Genomic DNA, 22,160 nt, shown 5'->3' with positions numbered 1-22,160 from the left:
TGGGAGGGGCCTGGCCCCGGGTGCATGTTTTTTGGAGGTGGGAGGGGCCTATCGCCAGTTTCCTTTTTTTTGGAGGTGGAAGGGGCCTATCCCCAGGTTCCTTGGGCCTATCCCCAGGTGCATGTCTTTGGAGGGGGCAGGAAGTTGGGGTACCTGAAGAGAACTTAAGTAGTCACTGGGAGAACATGCAAACTCCACACAGAAGCACCCCCGGGGCCCCGGAATCGAACCCAGGACCTTCCTATTGTGAGACACAAGCACCATCGTGCACCTCAATCGGCGAGGCATGAAAACGAAAGAGAAATGTTTGTTTAGAGTCCCAGCTGAGGGACTGGTCTGACTTGAATGTTCAGAGTGTATAGTTATTTACCGTGCATTTCTTTCTGGCATCATAGTGCTGAACTACTTGGGAGTCACTGGAAGCTACCTTCACCTCCGTCCAGGGTTGGATGTGCAACCTGGAACTACCCTCACCTCGGTCTACCTCCTGTAGGAACCCACGTAAGTTTCTTGCTTTCATTTATTCCCTTTCTCTTGCCTTAAAGCAATAACATAAACTATGTGTTTATTCATCAATATTGACATATCTTCAGGCTGCTCACTTATTTCATGCTAGCATGCTAACCTTAGCCTAGTAATGCTAACTCTTTAGCTAATTCACTATGTTTAATCCTAAAAATCAGGGATTTTGATACTTGGCGCCATCTTGGAAGTATGCTAACTTTTTCTATATTAGCATGCTAACGTTAGCATGTTAATTTTTTTACGCTAACTCTTTAGCTAATTCTCTGTGTTTAAACCTAAATATCAACGATTTTGATACTTGGCGCCATCTTGGAAGTATGCTACCTTTTTCTATATTAGCATGCTAATGTTAGCATGTTAATTTTTTTACGCTAACTCTTTAGCTAATTCTCTATGTTTAAATCTAAAAATCAGGGATTTTGATACTTGGCTGCGTCTTGGAAGTATGCTAACTTTTTCTATGTTAGCATGTTAATGTTAACATGCTAGTGTTTTATGCTAGCTTTTTAGCTAATTCACTATGTTTAAACCTAAAAATCAGGGATTTTGATACTTGGCTGCATCTTGGAAATATGCTAACTTTTTCTATATTAGCCTGCTAATGTTAGCATGTTATTTTTTTTACACTAGCTCTTTAGCTAATTCTCTATGTTTAAACCTAAATATACACAATTTTGATAATTGGCTCCATCTTGGAAGTATGCTACCTTTTTCTATACTAGCATGCTAATGTTAGCGTGTTAATTTTTTTTATGCTAACTCTTTAGCTAATTCTCTATGTTTAAACTTAAAAATCAGGGATTTTGATACTTGGCTGCATCTTGGAAATATGCTAACTTTTTCTATATTAGCATGCTAATGTTAGTATGCTAATGTTTTATGCTGGCTTTTTATCTAATTCTGTATTTTCAACCCTATAAAGCATGGATTTGTGTCATGTCTGTGTGATCATGTTTTGTTTTAGTCATGTTCGGTTTTGTTTTTGGACTTTTTGTGCACTTTTGTTGTTTTGTCACCATAGCAACCATTAGTTTTCACCTGTCACGTCACGCACCTGTTTCACGTTTTGAGTCACGCACCTGCTTTCACGTTTTGAGTCACGCACCTGCTTTCACTAATCACGTCTGTAGTATTTAAGTTCATTGTTTTCAGTTCGTCGTCCTGGCGACATCCCGCATTCATACCCCTGTCACACTCTGTCTACCTCTGCGCACTTCATGCCATGTCCAAGTTTTTTCTATTAATGCCACAGTTAGTGTTTTTTGTTTCATTGTTCGCAGTTTTTTGCCCACGTGCAAGTCTTTTTGTTTCGTTAGTCAAGTTTGTACATCCGCCTTGAGCGCGCTTTTTGTTCCTTTGAGTGTTATAAATAAATATGTATTCACCTTCACGCCACGACCAGTCCGGCTTTACTTGCATCTCGGGAAAACAAACACACCATAGTCCACGTCGTGACACTTTGTTATTTTTTTTGCAAATAATCATTAGATGAGCTCGGGCCCGGCGAAGCGTTTCTGGGTGTTGTTGATAAATGGCTGTGGCTTTGCATAGTAGAGTTTTAACTCGCACTTACAGATGTAGCGACCGACTGTAGTTACTGACAGTGGTTTTCTGAAGTGCTCCTGAGCCCATGTGGTGATATCCTTTACACACTGATGTGGCTTTTTGGCGCCTTTGCTGTCTATTCAATTGAAAATGATGTTTTTATTTACCATTTACACAAGGTGACAACTTCACTGCTTTTGGGGTTTTGTACAAAGGGCACAAGACTTGGGGCTTTTTTTTGTTGTTGTTGACATTGGGCTTATGAAAGTGAAACTACAGAGCATAGCATAGGACTTGTTTGCATCAGAGAACAACAATGAAAGAATGAGGCGGGCCCCACTTGCCAACCAGGTAGCAGGTGTGGATGCCTGTGCAAGGAAGGGCACGGGAGAGCACCTAAAATACCACACAACGGTAACGAGCCGACATGAGTCTAAGACCATCACCAGGGTGTGACACTGGAGGAGCTGTACCTGTGATCTTGTCCTTTCGGTCATAACCCAAAGCTCATGACCATAGGTGAGGATGGGAACGTAGATCTTGTACCCGTGATCTTGTCCTTTCGGTCATAACCCAAAGCTCATGACCATAGGTGAGGATGGGAACGTAGATCTTGTACCCGTGATCTTGTCCTTTCGGTCATAACCCAAAGCTCATGACCATAGGTGAGGATGGGAACGTAGATCTTGTACCCGTGGTCTTGTCCTTTCGGTCATAACCCAAAGCTCATGACCATAGGTGAGGATGGGAACGTAGATCTTGTACCCAGGATCTTGTCCTTTCGGTCATAACCCAAAGCTCATGACCATAGGTGAGGATGGGAACGTAGATCTTGTACCCAGGATCTTGTCCTTTCGGTCATAACCCAAAGCTCATGACCATAGGTGAGGATGGGAACGTAGATCTTGTACCCGTGATCTTGTCCTTTCGGTCATAACCCAAAGCTCATGACCATAGGTGAGGATGGGAACGTAGATCTTGTACCCGTGATCTTGTCCCAAAGCTCATGACCATAGGTGAGAATGGGAACGTAGATCTTGTACCCAGGATCTTGTCCTTTCGGTCATAACCCAAAGCTCATGACCATAGGTGAGGATGGGAACGTAGATCTTGTACCCGTGATCTTGTCCTTTCGGTCATAACCCAAAGCTCATGACCATAGGTGAGGATGGGAACGTAGATCTTGTACCCGTGATCTTGTCCTTTCGGTCATAACCCAAAGATCATGACCATAGGTGAGGATGGGAACGTAGATCTTGTACCCGTGATCTTGTCCTTTCGGTCATAACCCAAAGCTCATGACCATAGGTGAGGATGGGAACGTAGATCTTGTACCCGTGATCTTGTCCTTTCGGTCATAACCCAAAGCTCATGACCATAGGTGAGGATGGGAACGTAGATCTTGTACCCGTGATCTTGTCCCAAAGCTCATGACCATAGGTGAGAATGGGAACGTAGATCTTGTACCCAGGATCTTGTCCTTTCGGTCATAACCCAAAGCTCATGACCATAGGTGAGGATGGGAACGTAGATCTTGTACCCGTGATCTTGTCCTTTCGGTCATAACCCAAAGCTCATGACCATAGGTGAGGATGGGAACGTAGATCTTGTACCCAGGATCTTGTCCTTTTGGCCATAACCCAAAGCTCATGACCATAGGTGAGGATGGGAACGTAGATCTTGTACCCGTGATCTTGTCCTTTCGGTCATAACCCAAAGCTCATGACCATAGGTGAGGATGGGAACGTAGATCTTGTACCCGTGATCTTGTCCCAAAGCTCATGACCATAGGTGAGGATGGGAACGTAGATCTTGTACCGTGATCTTGTCCTTTCGGTCATAACCCAAAGCTCATGACCATAGGTGAGGATGGGAACGTAGATCTTGTACCCGTGATCTTGTCCTTTCGGTCATAACCCAAAGCTCATGACCATAGGTGAGGATGGGAACGTAGATCTTGTACCCGTGATCTTGTCCTTTCGGTCATAACCCAAAGCTCATGACCATAGGTGAGGATGGGAACGTAGATCTTGTACCCGTGATCTTGTCCTTTCGGTCATAACCCAAAGCTCATGACCATAGGTGAGGATGGGAACGTAGATCTTGTACCCGTGGTCTTGTCCTTTCGGTCATAACCCAAAGCTCATGACCATAGGTGAGGATGGGAACGTAGATCTTGTACCCAGGATCTTGTCCTTTCGGTCATAACCCAAAGCTCATGACCATAGGTGAGGATGGGAACGTAGATCTTGTACCCAGGATCTTGTCCTTTCGGTCATAACCCAAAGCTCATGACCATAGGTGAGGATGGGAACGTAGATCTTGTACCCGTGATCTTGTCCTTTCGGTCATAACCCAAAGCTCATGACCATAGGTGAGGATGGGAACGTAGATCTTGTACCCAGGATCTTGTCCTTTCGGTCATAACCCAAAGCTCATGACCATAGGTGAGGATGGGAACGTAGATCTTGTACCCAGGATCTTGTCCTTTCGGTCATAACCCAAAGCTCATGACCATAGGTGAGGATGGGAACGTAGATCTTGTACCCGTGATCTTGTCCTTTCGGTCATAACCCAAAGCTCATGACCATAGGTGAGGATGGGAACGTAGATCTTGTACCCGTGATCTTGTCCCAAAGCTCATGACCATAGGTGAGAATGGGAACGTAGATCTTGTACCCAGGATCTTGTCCTTTCGGTCATAACCCAAAGCTCATGACCATAGGTGAGGATGGGAACGTAGATCTTGTACCCGTGATCTTGTCCTTTCGGTCATAACCCAAAGCTCATGACCATAGGTGAGGATGGGAACGTAGATCTTGTACCCGTGATCTTGTCCTTTCGGTCATAACCCAAAGATCATGACCATAGGTGAGGATGGGAACGTAGATCTTGTACCCGTGATCTTGTCCTTTCGGTCATAACCCAAAGCTCATGACCATAGGTGAGGATGGGAACGTAGATCTTGTACCCGTGATCTTGTCCTTTCGGTCATAACCCAAAGCTCATGACCATAGGTGAGGATGGGAACGTAGATCTTGTACCCGTGATCTTGTCCCAAAGCTCATGACCATAGGTGAGAATGGGAACGTAGATCTTGTACCCAGGATCTTGTCCTTTCGGTCATAACCCAAAGCTCATGACCATAGGTGAGGATGGGAACGTAGATCTTGTACCCGTGATCTTGTCCTTTCGGTCATAACCCAAAGCTCATGACCATAGGTGAGGATGGGAACGTAGATCTTGTACCCAGGATCTTGTCCTTTTGGCCATAACCCAAAGCTCATGACCATAGGTGAGGATGGGAACGTAGATCTTGTACCCGTGATCTTGTCCTTTCGGTCATAACCCAAAGCTCATGACCATAGGTGAGGATGGGAACGTAGATCTTGTACCCGTGATCTTGTCCCAAAGCTCATGACCATAGGTGAGGATGGGAACGTAGATCTTGTACCGTGATCTTGTCCTTTCGGTCATAACCCAAAGCTCATGACCATAGGTGAGGATGGGAACGTAGATCTTGTACCCGTGATCTTGTCCTTTCGGTCATAACCCAAAGCTCATGACCATAGGTGAGGATGGGAACGTAGATCGACCGCTAAATTGAGAGCTTTGCCTTCCGGCTCAGCTCCTTCTTCACCACAACGGATCGATACAGCGTCCGCATTACTGAAGACTGCCGCACCGACCCGTAGTATTTTCATAACCTGACACAGATCTTTACTTGCGTCTTTTTGAAGGATGGCTCATGGTGGGGTGGTCCTGGACAGAGACCAGTTCAACTGCTCGGTGTGCCTGGATGTCCTGAAGGAGCCGGTGACCATTCCATGCGGCCATAGTTACTGCTCCGACTGCATCCGTAGCTGCTGGGACCACTGGGGGGTCTTGAAGTGCCCTCAATGTCCGCAGACCTTCAACAGCAGGCCGGAGCTCTGCCGAAACACCTTACTGGCTGACTTGTTGGAAAGATTCAAGCAAAGTGGACACCTGAAGGCGTTGTCGGGTCAAAGTCTGGTGAAGAAGAAGGACAAGGCCATCAGTCAGGTATGCTAACATATTAGAAACCTCACTCCAGTACCCATGACACTCCCTGTAGTGGATCCATTCACTTGATTCACAAAGTGTGTGCACACTCAATAAGATCACTTCTTAAATTGAGAAGCGGCAGATCAACTGGTCTGTGAGAGTCCAGTCCATAGTGGATCTAACATAATAGTGAGAGTCCAGTCCATAGTGGATCTAACATAATAGTGAGAGTCCAGTCCATAGTGGATCTAACATAATAGTGAGAGTCCAGTCCATAGTGGATCTAACATAATAGTGAGAGTCCAGTCCATAGTGGATCTAACATAATAGTGAGAGTCCAGTCCATAGTGGATCTAACATAATAGTGTGAGAGTCCAGTCCATAGTGGATCTAACATAATAGTGAGAGTCCAGTCCATAGTGGATCTAACATAATAGTGAGAGTCCAGTCCATAGTGGATCTAACATAATAGTGAGAGTCCAGTCCATAGTGGATCTAACATAATAGTGAGAGAGTCCAGTCCATAGTGGATCTAACATAATAGTGAGAGTCCAGTCCATAGTGGATCTAACATAATAGTGAGAGTCCAGTCCATAGTGGATCTAACATAATAGTGAGAGTCCAGTCCATAGTGGATCTAACATAGAAGTGTGAGAGTCCAGTCCATAGTGGATCTAACATAATAGTGAGAATCCAGTCCATAGTGGATCTAACATAATAGTGAGAGTCCAGTCTATAGTGGATCTAACATAATAGTGAGAGTCCAGTCCATAGTGGATCTAACATAATAGTGTGAGAGTCCAGTCCATAGTGGATCTAACATAATATTGTGAGAGTCCAGTCCATAGTGGATCTAACATAATAGTGTGAGAGTCCAGTCCATAGTGGATTTAGTTAATAGTGTGAGAGTCCAGTCCATAGTGGATCTAACATAATAGTGAGAGTCCAGTCAATAGTGGATCTAACATAATAGTGTGCGAGTCCAGTCCATAGTGGATCTAACATAATAGTGAGAGTCCAGTCCATAGTGGATCTAACATAATAGTGAGAGTCCAGTCCATAGTGGATCCAACATAATAGTGAGAGTCCAGTCCATAGTGGATCTAACATAATAGTGAGAGTCCAGTCCATAGTGGATCTAACATAATAGTGAGAGTCCAGTCCATAGTGGATCTAACATAATAGTGAGAGTCCAGTCCATAGTGGATCTAACATAATAGTGTGAGAGTCCAGTCCATAGCGGATCTAACATAATAGTGAGAGTCCAGTCCATAGTGGATCTAACATAATAGTGTGAGAGTCCAGTCCATAGTGGATCTAACATAATAGTGAGAGTCCAGTCCATAGTGGATCTAACATAACAGTGAGAGTCCAGTCAATAGTGGATCTAACATAATAGTGAGAGTCCAGTCCATAGTGGATCTAACATAATAGTGTGAGAGTCCAATCCATAGTGGATCTAACATAATAGTGAGAGTCCAGTCCATAGTGGATCTAACATAATAGTGAGAGTCCAGTCCATAGTGGATCTAACATAATAGTGAGAGTCCAGTCCATAGTGGATTTAGTTAATAGTGTGATAGTCCAGTCCATAGTGCATCTAACATAATAGTGTGAGAGTCCAGTCCATAGTGGATCTAACATAATATTGTGAGAGTCCAGTCCATAGTGGATCTAACATAATAGTGAGAGTCTAGTCCATAGTGGATCTAACATAATAGTGAGAGTCCAGTCCATAGTGGATCTAACATAATAGTGTGAGAGTCCAGTCCATAGTGGATCTAACATAATAGTGAGAGTCCAGTCCATAGTGGATTTAGTTAATAGTGTGAGAGTCCAGTCCATAGTGCATCTAACATAATAGTGTGAGAGTCCAGTCCATAGTGGATCTAACATAATATTGTGAGAATCCAGTCCATAGTGGATCAAACATAATAGTGTGAGTCCAGTCCATAGTGGATCTAACATAATAGTGTGAGAGCCCAGTCCATAGTGGATCTAACATAATAGTGAGAGTCCAGTCCATAGTGGATCAAACATAATAGTGTGAGAGTCCAGTCCATAGTGCATCTAACATAATAGTGTGAGAGTCCAGTCCATAGTGGATCTAACATAATATTGTGAGAGTCCAGTCCATAGTGGATCTAACATAATAGTGAGAGTCTAGTCCATAGTGGATCTAACATAATAGTGAGAGTCCAGTCCATAGTGGATCTAACATAATAGTGTGAGAGTCCAGTCCATAGTGGATCTAACATAATAGTGAGAGTCCAGTCCATAGTGGATTTAGTTAATAGTGTGAGAGTCCAGTCCATAGTGCATCTAACATAATAGTGTGAGAGTCCAGTCCATAGTGGATCTAACATAATATTGTGAGAATCCAGTCCATAGTGGATCAAACATAATAGTGTGAGTCCAGTCCATAGTGGATCTAACATAATAGTGTGAGAGTCCAGTCCATAGTGGATCTAACATAATAGTGAGAGTCCAGTCCATAGTGGATCAAACATAATAGTGTGAGAGTCCAGTCCATAGTGCATCTAACATAATAGTGTGAGAGTCCAGTCCATAGTGGATCTAACATAATATTGTGAGAGTCCAGTCCATAGTGGATCTAACATAATAGTGAGAGTCTAGTCCATAGTGGATCTAACATAATAGTGAGAGTCCAGTCCATAGTGGATCTAACATAATAGTGTGAGAGTCCAGTCCATAGTGGATCTAACATAATAGTGAGAGTCCAGTCCATAGTGGATCTAACATAATAGTGAGAGTCCAGTCCATAGTGGATCGAACATAATAGTGTGAGTCCAGTCCATATTGGATCTAACATAATAGTGAGAGTCCAGTCCATAGTGGATCTAACATAATAGTGAGAGTCCAGTCCATAGTGGATCGAACATAATAGTGTGAGAGTCCAGTCCATAGTGGATCTAACATAATAGTGAGAGTCCAGTCCATAGTGGATCTAACATAATAGTGAGAGTCCAGTCCATAGTGGATCTAACATAATAGTGAGAGCCCACTCCATAGTGGATCTAACATAATAGTGAGAGTCCAGTCCATAGTGGATCTAACATAATAGTGAGAGTCCAGTCCATAGTGGATCTAACATAATAGTGTGAGAGTCCAGTCCATAGTGGATCTAACATAATAGTGTGAGAGTCCAGTCCATAGTGGATCTAACATAATAGTGAGAGTCCAGTCCATAGTGGATCTAACATAATAGTGAGAGTCCAGTCCATAGTGGATCTAACATAATAGTGTGAGAGTCCAGTCCATAGTGGATCTAACATAATAGTGAGAGTCCAGTCCATAGTGGATCTAACATAATAGTGAGAGTCCAGTCCATAGTGGATCTAACATAATAGTGAGAGTCCAGTCCATAGTGGATCTAACATAATAGTGTGAGAGTCCAGTCCATAGTGGATCCAACATAATAGTGAGAGTCCAGTCCATAGTGGATCTAACATAATAGTGAGAGAGTCCAGTCCATAGTGGGGCCAGCAGGAGTTCTGAGGTAGCATCTAAGTCTAAGTCTCTGAGTCTATTTGACTTTGTATCAACAGGTGATGCGACAACTGTTGGATAAATTAAACCCGGATGAGCAGAAAGTTGTCCAGGATGAGTTGGATTCCAGGGATGAAAAGACACGAGTGTACAGAATGGCTTTTCTGGTGATAGATAAGAAGCAACGTAAGTACTTCAGTACCAGCTGCCAACAAATGAACAAAACTTCTAAAAGGAAACCGTTTGAGAAATGTCTTTTCAGTTGAGGAGCAGAAGACGCAGATGGAGAGAAAGACCTTCAGAGACCAGAATAAGTTGAACAGGACCAAGAAGAAGGAACAGGACAATGTGGACGCGTGCGAGGAGAAGTTGAGGCTGCGAGAAAGGGAGGCGGAGGAGATGGTTGACAAAAGCCAGGCTCGAGTGGACAACACCCAGGAGGAACTGGACCAGATCGTGAAGAAGTTGAAGGACAACGACCAGGAGTATGAAGAGCTGAGGCAAGAACGCCGTGAGGTTCTCCGGGCGTGGGTTGGTAAGTCACTCGCCGCTAATTGCACAACTTCTCACCTTTTGGTGATGTCCTTTACACCACTGCATCCCACACTTTGCATTGGACTCGCTGATGTATGGCTTAGATGCAGCTGCACGGCCATGGAAACCCATCACCTGAAGCTCCCTGCGTACTGAACGTGGGCTAATTGGAAGGTGACATGAAGTTTGGAGCTCTGTGGCAACTGAGCTGACTATGCTGACCTCTCTGTCAGTTTACGTGGCCTACCGCTTGGTGGCTGAGTTGCTGTTGTTCCCAAACTCTTCCCTTTTCTTATAATAAAGTTGACTGCAGTCCAGACCTGTCTCCCATCGGAAATGTGTGGAGCATTATGAAGCATATGAAAAACCGTCTTTTTCATGGACGCCCCTGCTTATTTCAGCAAGACAATGCCAAGCCACATTCAGCACGTGTTACGACAGCGTGGCTTCGTAAAAAAAGAGTGTGGGTACTTTCCTAGGTCCGCCTGCAGTCCAGACCTGTCTCCCATCAAAAATGTGTGGAGCATTATGAAGCGTATGAAAAACCGTCTTTTTCATGGACGCCCCTGCTTATTTCAGCAAGACAATGCCAAGCCACATTCAGCACGTGTTACAACAGCGTGGCTTCGTAAAAAAAAGAGTGCGGGTACTTTCCTGGTCCGTCTGCAGTCCAGACCTGTCTCCCATCGAAAATGTGTGGAGCATTATGAAGCGTATGAAAAACCGTCTTTTTCATGGACGCCCCTGCTTATTTCAGCAAGACAATGCCAAGCCACATTCAGCACGTGTTACAACAGCGTGGCTTTGTAAAAAAAAGAGTGCGGGTACTTTCCTGGTCCGTCTGCAGTCCAGACCTGTCTCCCATCGAAAATGTGTGGAGCATTATGAAGCGTATGAAAAACCGTCTTTTTCATGGACGCCCCTGCTTATTTCAGCAAGACAATGCCAAGCCACATTCAGCACGTGTTACAACAGCGTGGCTTCTTAAAAAAAAAGAGTGTGGGTATTTTCCTGGCCCGCCTGCAGTCCAGACCTGTCTCCCATCGAAAATGTGTGGAGCATTATGAAGCGTCTGAAAAACCGTCTTTTTCATGGATGCCCCTGCTTATTTCAGCAAGACAATGCCAAGCCACATTCAGCACGTGTTACAACAGCGTGGCTTTGTAAAAAAAGAGTGTGGGTACTTTCCTGGCCCGCCTGCAGTCCAGACCTGTCTCCCATCGAAAATGTGTAGAGCATTATGAAGCGTATGAAAAACCGTCTTTTTCATGGACGCCCCTGCTTATTTCAGCAAGACAATGCCAAGCCACATTCAGCATGTGTTACAACAGCGTGGCTTCTTAAAAAAAGAGTGTGGGTACTTTCCTGGGCTCGCCTGCAGTCCAGACCTGTCTCCCATCGAAAATGTGTGGAGCATTATGAAGCGTATGAAAAACCGTCTTTTTCATGGACGCCCCTGCTTATTTCAGCAAGACAATGCCAAGCCACATTCAGCATGTGTTACAACAGCGTGGCTTCTTAAAAAAAGAGTGTGGGTACTTTCCTGGCCCGCCTGCAGTCCAGACCTGTGTCCCATCGAAAATGTGTGGAGCATTATGAAGCGTATGAAAAACCATCTTTTTCATGGACGCCCCTGCTTATTTCAGCAAGACAATGCCAAGCCACATTCAGCACGTGTTACAACAGCGTGGCTTCGTAAAAAAAAGAGTGCGGGTACTTTCCTGGCCCGCCTGCAGTCCAGACCTGTCTCCCATCGAAAATGTGTGGAGCAATATGAAGCGTATGAAAAACCGTCTTTTTCATGGACGCCCCTGCTTATTTCAGCAAGACAATGCCAAGCCACATTCAGCATGTGTTACAACAGCGTGGCTTCTTAAAAAAAGAGTGTGGGTACTTTCCTGGGCTCGCCTGCAGTCCAGACCTGTCTCCCATCGAAAATGTGTGGAGCATTATGAAGCGTATGAAAAACCGTCTTTTTCATGGACGCCCCTGCTTATTTCAGCAAGACAATGCCAAGCCACATTCAGCACGTGTTACAACGACGTGGCTTCTTAAAAAAAGAATGCGGGTACTTTCCTGGGTCCCGCCTGCAGTCCAGACCTGTCTCCCATCGGAAATGTGTGGCGCATTATGAAGCGTAAAATACGACAGCGGAGACCCCGGACTGTTGAACGACTGAAGCTCTACACAAAACAAGAATGGGAAAGTAATTATTTGGATATTATTGGACCAAATTACTATTATTTAATTTGTTATATTTTACAGTCCATGTTGTCTTTGTACACCCCAATAGGCAACAGTCCACATTGGTCTGACTACGGTCCCTTTGGAAACATAAAAAAAACAGACTTTTCCTCTTTAAAGGACAATTTCTTCATTTTGACTTTCTCTTTGTATTTTTGTAATGATTAGGAAATGACATGCCACACTGTTCCTACGAGCTCGGAGAGGGCGAGACCCCGAGGGACGAGGGTCTGAAGGACGATGCCGAGCCGGTGCCAGCAAAGAAGACTAAGGACACTTTATAAAGTCGTAGGTTTATCAGACATCTCGCTGGCACAAAGCTCATTTATTCTCTCTCAGCGTACACATTGGAATTTGCTATCGTCTAATTTCCGTTTTTTTAGATCCTAGACCTGCACGGCAAAAAACTGTAGAGTTGAATCAACTCCCGCAGAGTTCATTCTGACACCTTTTTAAAGGTTTATACAGTTCCACACTATTCAACACTATGCCAGAGTTCCTTCTTTGAATCATCAAACTGGTTTGAATGATCACTAAGTCAGGTAATACTTTATCTTGCTTGTGTTTGAGCTCACAAATCTACAGTTGTGCATCACGATATGTCCTAAAATAGTCAAGCTTGTTATTGTGACAGGAAGTAGGGTTCCCAGGTGACCAGACTTCCCTTCCAGGGAAGTAAAGTTACTGGTCAATCCCAAGTTCTTTCAGATGACATATATGCAGAGTAAGAAGGACCTTCAAGACAGAATTGGAATATTATCAAGTTTTACTGAAACTTTCAGGAGAACCACTTAGACCAATACATTCATACCGGCTTCCTAAGTTGTTCTAACATTCAAACAGGAAGAGAAAACTTCTTGAATACGCAAACAGACCCCACCCACTCCAGGAAGGAATACATGCTCATTGTTCTACTACAGATTAAGATATAAGGGAGTAGTCCAACTCCTACATTCCAAGTTTTCAAGGTAACACACACAGTTTACTTGCGGACATAAAATGAAGAAATAGAAACAAAACATGACTATGAGTACAGAAAGAACTCTTAAACATATATGCTTTCTCCACACCGGTCAGGCTCGTTAGACATCGGGAATCTCCGTGAGATTGTTCTCGTTTTGATCACATCGCTTTACCCACAGACTCTGTAAGACTTGTTGTGTTCTAAATCAGATACTAGGTGACTTGTTTTCCCCGTGATACTGCCACTTCAGAAAGTGGACTTTACAGGTGTCACTGTTGTGAACTGATATCATTGATGGAAATAAAGTTGAGCAAAAGATGCACGGCTTTCCTTTTTGTGGAGTGTTTGGTCAAATTCAAGGTTTTGGAAAAGTGTTTGGTCAAATTCAAGGTTTTGGAAAAGGTCAACATGACTTACTTACTTACTTACTTACTTAGTCCTCTTGCACTTCAGGGCGCGTAGAGCCGACCATAGCAACCAGGTCTCTAGCTTGTGCCATAGTCACATTGCAGGCCTTAAGGTCCTGGGCTAATACATCCAGCCAGCGAGTCCTGGGGGCGCCTCTAGGGCGTCTCCAGCCAGCTCGCTGCGGGTTGAAGTCCAGGATTTTGCGCGTGGGGTGTTCCCCCGGCAGGCGGATGACATGGCCGTACCAGCGCCCTCGCCGCATTGCTGCGAGGCGAGAGGCTGGGAGCTGTTGGGTTAGCTCTCTTAGGGTCCACGTGATGCCTTCTATCCTCCTGAGGGCTCTGGAATCAAAGCCATCCAGCCTGGCTGCCAGGATGTTATTCAGCGGCCATGTTTCCGAGCCGTACAGAAGGACAGAGATGACAGAGGAATTGTAGACCCTCAACTTGGTGTCCCGAGATATGTGCCGGTGTCGCCACAACGGTCTCCACAGGGACTGCATGACGGAGGCTGCAAGGGCGCGACGGCGGTCCACCTCTCGTTTGAGGTCGCCGGTGTTGGCGACTGTCGAGCCGAGGTATCTGACGGTAGGGACAAAGTGGACAGGGGTATCCTCAAATAAGAAGGGTGGTGGGTCTGGTCCATCGCCGATATGCATGAGTTCGGTTTTGGACCAGCTGATTTTCAGGCCGAGCTGTTTGGTCTCCTCATCAAACACACCGAGGGCCTCCCTGAGCTGGTCAGCGGTCTCACTGAACAGGGTGGTGTCATCGGCGTATTCGAGGTCCTTTAGGGTGTAGTTTCCAAGTGACACCCCGGGGACTGGCACACAGACTCTGGACATCAGGTGGTCGATGACACAGTTAAATAGTTCTGGTGCGGCAACACAGCCTTGCCTGACCCCGCTGTTGATGGGGAACCACTCAGAGTCTTTACAGTTCACACGCACACAGCTTTCTGCACCCTGATACAACTGCTGAAAGAGTGTGGTGATTTTAGTTGGGACTCCGAGGTGACTTCAGGATGTTCCAGAGGGACCCGTGGTCCACAGTGTCGAAGGCAGCCTTAAGGTCAATGAAGGCAATGTAGAGGTGCCGGTCCTTTCTGAACTCCCGGGCCTTTTCTATTAAGAGCCGGATGGCAGAGATGTGATCCGTGGTGGAACGATTGGGCATGAAGCCGGCCTGTTCTTGGCGGCGTCTGCTTCTGGTTGCAGGCAGAGCTCGGGTGAGTAATATGCGGGTAAAGAGTTTACCGGGGATGGAGAGGAGTGTGATCCCTCTATGGTTGCTGCAGGTCAGCTGGTCTCCCTTATGCTTCCAAAATGGTAGTATAATGCCCCGCCTCCAGTCATCAGGCAGCGACTCAGAGACCCACACATGGTTGATGATCTGTGTGAGCCAGAGGATGATGTTGTCTCCTCCGGCCTTCAGCATCTCTGCTGTGATGGTGCATAAGCCAGGGGCTTTTCCATTCTTGAGTTTCGTTAGGGCTGCTCTGACTTCAGCTGGAGAGACAGGGGCGGTGGAGCAGTCCGGGATTGTGGTGGTGTGGGTGGTAGGGGTGGGGTCTTCCGGGGCAGGGGGATGGTTGAGGAGCTCGCTGAAATGCTCCTTCCAGCGGCTGATGCAATCCGCTTCAGTGGAGAGGATGTTGCCAGCCTGATCCTTGACTAGGAAGGTTGAAAAGCTGCCGCAGGTTGTTGTTTTGGGAAGCCGTCTCCATGGCTGTCGCCTGGTTGCTCCAGAAGTTCTCCCTGTCGCGTCGAATAGACAGATTGCGTTGGCTGTTGAGGCGTCGATACAGGTCCAGGTCCAGGTCAACATGACTACTGTTGCGTTTTGGACCAGTTGTTCCTCCCAGGGAATTCAAGTCACAAGTCGCTCCCAAGCTCTTTACGACACTTAAAGCTGAGTAGAAAAACCACCAGAGACAGAATAGGTATTTTGTAATATATTTGCAAAGCTTTGCATATATACATTGAGACCAGTCCAGCATAGAACATTCTATCGCGCCGCTAAGATGGTCTGCCCCCCCCCCCGAAAAACCCTCTCCCCTCTTAAGTCCCTGGCAGTCATGTCTCTCTAGCCAAAACAAATGCCCATTATCGCTCTTTCTAACATTCCAAAGCTTCAAGGTTAACACAAACAGTTTACTTGCAGACAAACAGAAAGAGAACAAATGGAAAAACACGAGCTGTTTTCAAATATGACTATGAAATAAAAGAAGTAACACTTAAATTCGGATATATGTAAATATCTGCCTCCGACACTACGTATAACAATTTCCTTTTACAAGGGTTAGGGTTAGGGTTAGGGTTAGGGAACTCTCTTTGAAGTGTTAAACTCTCTCTCTCTGAAGTATTTCACAAACTCTCTTCCAACTATTTGGTAACCGAGGTCAACGCTATTTACGACCCGCTGCCCTCTTGAAGTCGCTGTGGTCAGGAGACGGGAGGGGTTATCCATTGTCCTCCAGACACCTGCCCCAGCTGGATCCAGGAAGAGCCCAAGCCCGAGAAATCCTCTTCTTGGTCTTCAAAGCGACCGAAAACAATGACTGTTTTACATACTTCCCATTCCTGCTGTGACATGTGTTGGTGCGTGAACATTGAACATCTGAATAAAGGAGGAGACGAAAACCTTCTTGGTCAGAGCGTGGTGCAGGACTGTGCAGAGAGTTCAGTGGCCATGTCTCTCCTCAATATTGAGTCTAAATTGAATCCTGTCTCTGTTTGATTCCTTGCCTTTTGTCTTGTTTAATAGATGTCCTCAGTGTTTGAACGTGACACTTTCTGTCAGAATAATTGTATGTAAGTTATCACACAACTTGTTTCCCATGAGTTCAGGTCGCCCTGCGAGAAGACAAAAGCTGTCTTTGATCTTATCAAGCAAAAGGCTTGTCAACCTCCACTGTGTGCGACGTGGAGGTGTCGGTTTCTTTGATCTATTGGACAGCCACAGGAAGACCTTGTCATGACCCGAGGGAGCAAACCTGACACGGCTCCCGGCACCTTTTCTTTGAACTGTTTACGACCGAGTGCGGCAGCTGTTTATGACCCCCTGTCCCCTTAAAAGCAGCTGCAGCTATGTAGTCAGAAAACGCCCAAATAAATGAGGAAGCGTGGAACCCTTTCCTCAGAGCGTGGGGCGACGCACTCTCCTCATGAGCCACATTGAATCCTGTCTCTGTTTGATTCCTTGCTTCTTGTCTTGTCTAATAGATGTCATCTGTGTTTGAACCTGACAGTTTCAGTATGTTATTAGTTGTAAAGGTAGTCAGGGACATTTTCATATCAATGATTCCAAGTCGTTCCCTAAAGAGACAGTCTGGATAGAAGAATGTGTTGTTTTGTTTTGTTTTAGCTGCTTTGTGTTTCATTAAAAATGCATAAACATTTTGGAATAAACGTGCATAAGTCTAAATTATGGGGGAACATTTGAGAAAGAAAAGTGTCAGGTTCAAACACCGGACTGTCTATTAAACTAGACAGGAAGCAAGGAATCAAACAGAGACAGGATTCAATTTAGCTCATGAGGTGCCTGGAGTGGTGTCAGGTTTGCCCCCTCTCTGCTTTGTAGATCTCGATGAGTTTATATATATATATATATATATATATATATATATATATATATATATATATATATATATATATATATATATATATATATATATATATATATATATATATGTCTTAATAAGGTTATCCAAAAAATAGTGCTCGATACCGTAGTAGAGCGCAATATATGTATGTGTGGGAAAAAAATCACAAGACTATTTCATCTCTACAGGCCTGTTTCATGAGGGGGGGTTCCCTCAATCATCAGGAGATTTTAATGGGAGCATTCACATACCATGGTTTATATAGGGCACAGAGTGGGTGGGTACAGGCTGGCCTAGGGGCGTGGTGATTGGCTCATGTGTTACCTAGGAGGTGTTTCCGTCTATGGCGGCATGCTGTTACAATTTCGCTGCGCTTGTTGAGGGATGACAGGTCTGGACGGTAAATAATAAACAGTTTCTCTTTCAAGCATAGGTTGCATCTTTTATTACCACTATTGTAAGGTGTGCTGGATGCAAGAATTTGCCATGTTATTGAATATTCAACATTATTGTCTTTGAGGTCCCAAATGTGTTTGCTGAGTTCTGTGGTATTTCGCAGGTTTTTGTTCCTGAAAGAAGCCTTGTGATTGTTCCATCTGGTTTTGAATTCTCCCTCGGTTAATCCTACATATGTGTCGGATGTGTTAATGTCCTTGCGTATTACCTTAGATTGGTAGACAACTGATGTTTGTAAGCACCCCCCGTTGAGAGGGCAATCGGGTTTCTTTCGACAGTTACATCCTTTGTTGGTTTTGGAGTCACTCTGTCTGGGGGCCGACGGCTCATTTGCAATTGTTTTGTTGTGGTTTGAGATGATTTGTCGTATATTGTTCATGCAGCTGTAGCTCAATTTAATGTTGTTCTTGTTGAATACTTTTCTTAGGGTGTTGTCTTTGGGAAAGTGTTTGTCAATCAGATTGAGGAATTTGTGTCCAATGTTAGTTGAGACGTTTTTGCTGTATGGGGGGTTGTACCAGATGATGTCGTTTCGTTTTCTGTTCTTTTTTGGCTGGTTTCCTGGCGTGGGTTCATAGGTGAGGGTGAAATTGTACCCGCTTTCATCAAGGGCTTTTTGGTATGGGGGGGGGGGGGGGGTTGCTTGGTCAAATTCAGCTTTGCTAGATGACAGCATTGATAGCCTTTTATTGATTCCGGTAGGTATTCTTTTCGTGGTGGTGGGTGGGTGGTTGCTGTCATGGTGCACGTATTGGAGTGTTGTGTTGGGTTTCGTGAATGGTTGGTAGCTGTTATTTCTCAGGTTGAAAGTGACGTCAAGGAAGTTGACGGTTTGCTTGTTGGCTTCAATCGTGATCCGTAGGCCGTTCTCTTTGAAAATTTGGCATATGCGCTTCTTGGTATTCTCGCTGCTCCTTGGCGAGGCGCGACACACTGCCAGTCCGTCATCACGGTAAATACCAAGGTTCAGATTGAGGCTAGCGAGCTGGGAGAGGAGGAAACTCCCAACGAGTTCACACGTTTCTGCTCCGTCAAAACTTCCCATAGTGACGTCAAATGTTGCATTGTTCTTTTTTTGCCATGGTGTACTGTTGTGGATGAGAAATAACAGCTACCAACCATTCACGAAACCCAACACAACACTCCAATACGTGCACCATGACAGCAACCACCCACCCACCACCACGAAAAGAATACCTACCGGAATCAATAAAAGGCTATCGATGCTGTCATCTAGCAAAGCTGAATTTGACCAAGCAACCCCCCCGTACCAAAAAGCCCTTGATGAAAGCGGATACAATTTCACCCTCACCTATGAACCCACGCCAGGAAACCAGCCAAAAAAGAACAGAAAACGAAACGACATCATCTGGTACAACCCCCCATACAGCAAAAACGTCTCAACTAACATTGGACACAAATTCCTCAATCTGATCGACAAACACTTTCCCAAAGACAACACCCTAAGAAAAGTATTCAACAAGAACAACATTAAATTGAGCTACAGCTGCATGAACAATATACGACAAATCATCTCAAACCACAACAAAACAATTGCAAATGAGCCGTCGACCCCCAGACAGAGCGACTCCAAAACCAACAAAGGATGTAACTGTCGAAAGAAACCCGATTGCCCTCTCAACGGGGGGTGCTTACAAACATCAGTTGTCTACCAATCTAAGGTAATACGCAAGGACATTAACACATCCGACACATATGTAGGATTAACCGAGGGAGAGTTCAAAACCAGATGGAACAATCACAAGGCTTCTTTCAGGAACCAAAACCTGCGGAATACCACAGAACTCAGCAAACACATTTGGGACCTCAAAGACAATAATGTTGAATATTCAATAACATGGCAAATTCTTGCACCCAGCACACCTTACAATAGTGGTAATAAAAGATGCAACCTATGCTTGAAAGAGAAACTGTTTATTATTTACCGTCCAGACCTGTCATCCCTCAACAAGCGCAGCGAAATTGTAACAGCATGCCGCCATAGACGGAAACACCTCCTAGGTAACACATGAACCAATCACCACGCCCCTAGGCCAGCCTGTACCCACCCACTCTGTGCCCTATATAAACCATGGTATGCGAATGCTCCCATTAAAATCTCCTGATGATTGAGGGAACCCCCCCTCATGAAACAGGCCTGTAGAGATGAAATAGTCTTGTGATTTTATTTTGTGTCTGCAAAACATTTCAAGCAAGAAGAGCAAATGAGGTCGTATGACACATTTATTTCTTGACTTCTACTGGCTATGCAACACGCTTCTAGCAGACATCAGCAAGATGGAAAAAAAAAAACACAAAAAGAAAGTAAAGCGACTCTTGGGACAGTTTTTCCCCCCCTCACCTTCTCATAAATGGTCTATTTATGAAAAGGCACCATTATTAATGTGTCTAGATTGGTACTTCTACACTCATCGCTGCTCACAAGGAAGGGAGAAAAAGGGACACAATAAAAAAAAAAAAAAACAATGTTCAAAATGTCCGCACCAAGACATTTGAAAGCATCCTCCCTGCAGGGGGCGCTCTTTACAACATCAAACAAACATTCTCATGACAATATTTCAAGTCCAAGATTGATGCACAAAAACACACAGAAGACATTGCGCGAGTGTCGTGGTTTGGAAAAATGAATACTACTAAATGTTACATTCTTCACGGTTATTGTGTTCTTTGACACGTTTTAGTGTTGTACTATTCAAGAACCAACGACTTGTTAGCATTTATGCTCTCCAAAGTTAAGGCTAAAATTAGCGACACTTCCCTAGCTTGTTTTATTTATGAATGGATTAAGAATTTGTAAGAAGGGGTGAATTGTAATATTTGACACATTTTTAAAGTGTTACAATTGTTAAATGGATTTAAAGTAAACTGTAATGGTTAAAAAACTAACTTTTGGAATTAAGCTAGCTTAACCGACAGGCCATTTTGGGGATGTTGATATTTTCCGAGCTTGTTTTCTATGAATTGGTTAAAGAAATATAGTTGAATTGTAATATTTGACACATTCTTAAAGTGTTACAATTATTAAATGGATTTAAAGTCAACTGTAATGGTTAAAAAAAAAATCACTTTGGAAATAAGCTAGCTTAAACGAGAAGCAGCCATTTGGGGGATTTTGATATTTTTGCTAGCTTGTTTTTTTTAAATGAATTGTTAGAAGAGTTGAATTGTAATATTTGACACATTTTTAAAGTGTTAAAATTGTTAAATGGATTTAAAGTCAACTGTAACGGTAAAAAAAAATCACTTTGGAAATAAGCTAGCTTAACCGAGAAGCAGCCATTTGGGGGATTTTGATATTTTTGCTAGCTTGTTTTTTTTAAATGAATTGTTAGAAGAGTTGAATTGTAATATTTGACACATTTTTTAAGTGTTAAAATTGTTAAATGGATTTAAAGTAAACTGTAATGGTTAAAAAACTAACTTTTGGAAATAAACTAGCTTAACCAACAGGCCATTTTGGGGATGTTGATATTTTCCTAGCTTGTTTTTTTATGAGTTGGTTAAAGAAATATAGTAAGAAGAGTTGAATTGTAATATTTGACACATTCTTAAAGTGTTACAATTATTAAATAGATTTAAAGTCAACTGTAATGGTTAAAAAAATCACTTTGGAAATAAGCTAGCTTAACCGAGAAGCAGACATTTGGGTGATTTTGATATTTTGCTAGCTTGTTTTTTTTATGAATTGTTAGAAGAGTTGAATTGTAATATTTGACACATTTTTAAAGTGTTAAAATTATTAAATAGATTTAAAGTAAACTGTAATGGTTAAAAACTAACTTTTGGAAATAAGCTAGCTTAACCGAGGAGCGGCCATTTGGGGGATTTTGATATTTTTGCTAGCTTGTTTTTTTTTAAATGAATTGTTAGAAGAGTTGAATTGTAATATTTGACAAATTTTTAAAGTGTTAAAATTATTAAACAGATTTAAAGTCAACTGTAATGGTTAAAAAAATCACTTTGGAAAAAAGCTAGCTTAACCGAGAAGCAGACATTTGGGGGATTTTGATATTTTTGCTAGCTTGTTTTTTTTTTAAATGAATTGTTAGAAGAGTTGAATTGTAATATTTGACACATTTTTAAAGTGTTAAAATTGTGAAACAGATTTAAAGTAAACTGTAACGGTAAAAAAAAAAATCAGTTTGGAAATAAGCTAGCTTAACCGAGAAGCAGCCATTTGGGGGATTTTGATATTTTTGCTAGCTTGTTTTTTTTAAAATGAATTGTTAGAAGAGTTGAATTGTAATATTTGACACATTTTTAAAGTGTTAAAATTGTTAAATGGATTTAAAGTCAACTGTAACGGTAAAAAAAAATCACTTTG

General features: G+C 43.5%; 1 protein-coding gene across 2 annotated transcripts; it reads left to right on the top strand.

Moving 5' to 3' along the window:
- The first annotated feature begins 206 nt into the window (after positions 1–206).
- Positions 207–13,835, top strand: LOC133575941 (uncharacterized). 2 transcript variants are annotated; one of them, XR_012049279.1, is made up of 6 exons: positions 207–501; positions 5,811–6,114; positions 9,666–9,792; positions 9,869–10,141; positions 12,553–13,708; positions 13,739–13,835. XR_012049279.1 is itself a non-coding variant. In XM_061928882.2 (5 exons), the coding sequence occupies exons 2-5, from the start codon at positions 5,812–5,814 to the stop codon at positions 12,666–12,668; spliced, it is 819 nt and encodes a 272-aa protein (XP_061784866.1). In that variant the 5' UTR covers positions 207–501; position 5,811; the 3' UTR covers positions 12,669–13,829. The 2 variants fall into 2 exon arrangements, 1 of the variants encoding a protein (XP_061784866.1); XM_061928882.2 differs by having other exon boundaries at positions 12,553–13,829.
- The last annotated feature ends 8,325 nt before the right edge of the window (positions 13,836–22,160 follow it).

This window comes from Nerophis lumbriciformis, linkage group LG33, assembly GCF_033978685.3.
Source record: "Nerophis lumbriciformis linkage group LG33, RoL_Nlum_v2.1, whole genome shotgun sequence".
Lineage (NCBI taxonomy): Eukaryota > Metazoa > Chordata > Actinopteri > Syngnathiformes > Syngnathidae > Nerophis > Nerophis lumbriciformis.
Note: the sequence above shows the minus strand (reverse complement) of the source record. Positions and strands in the feature narration are given on the sequence as shown.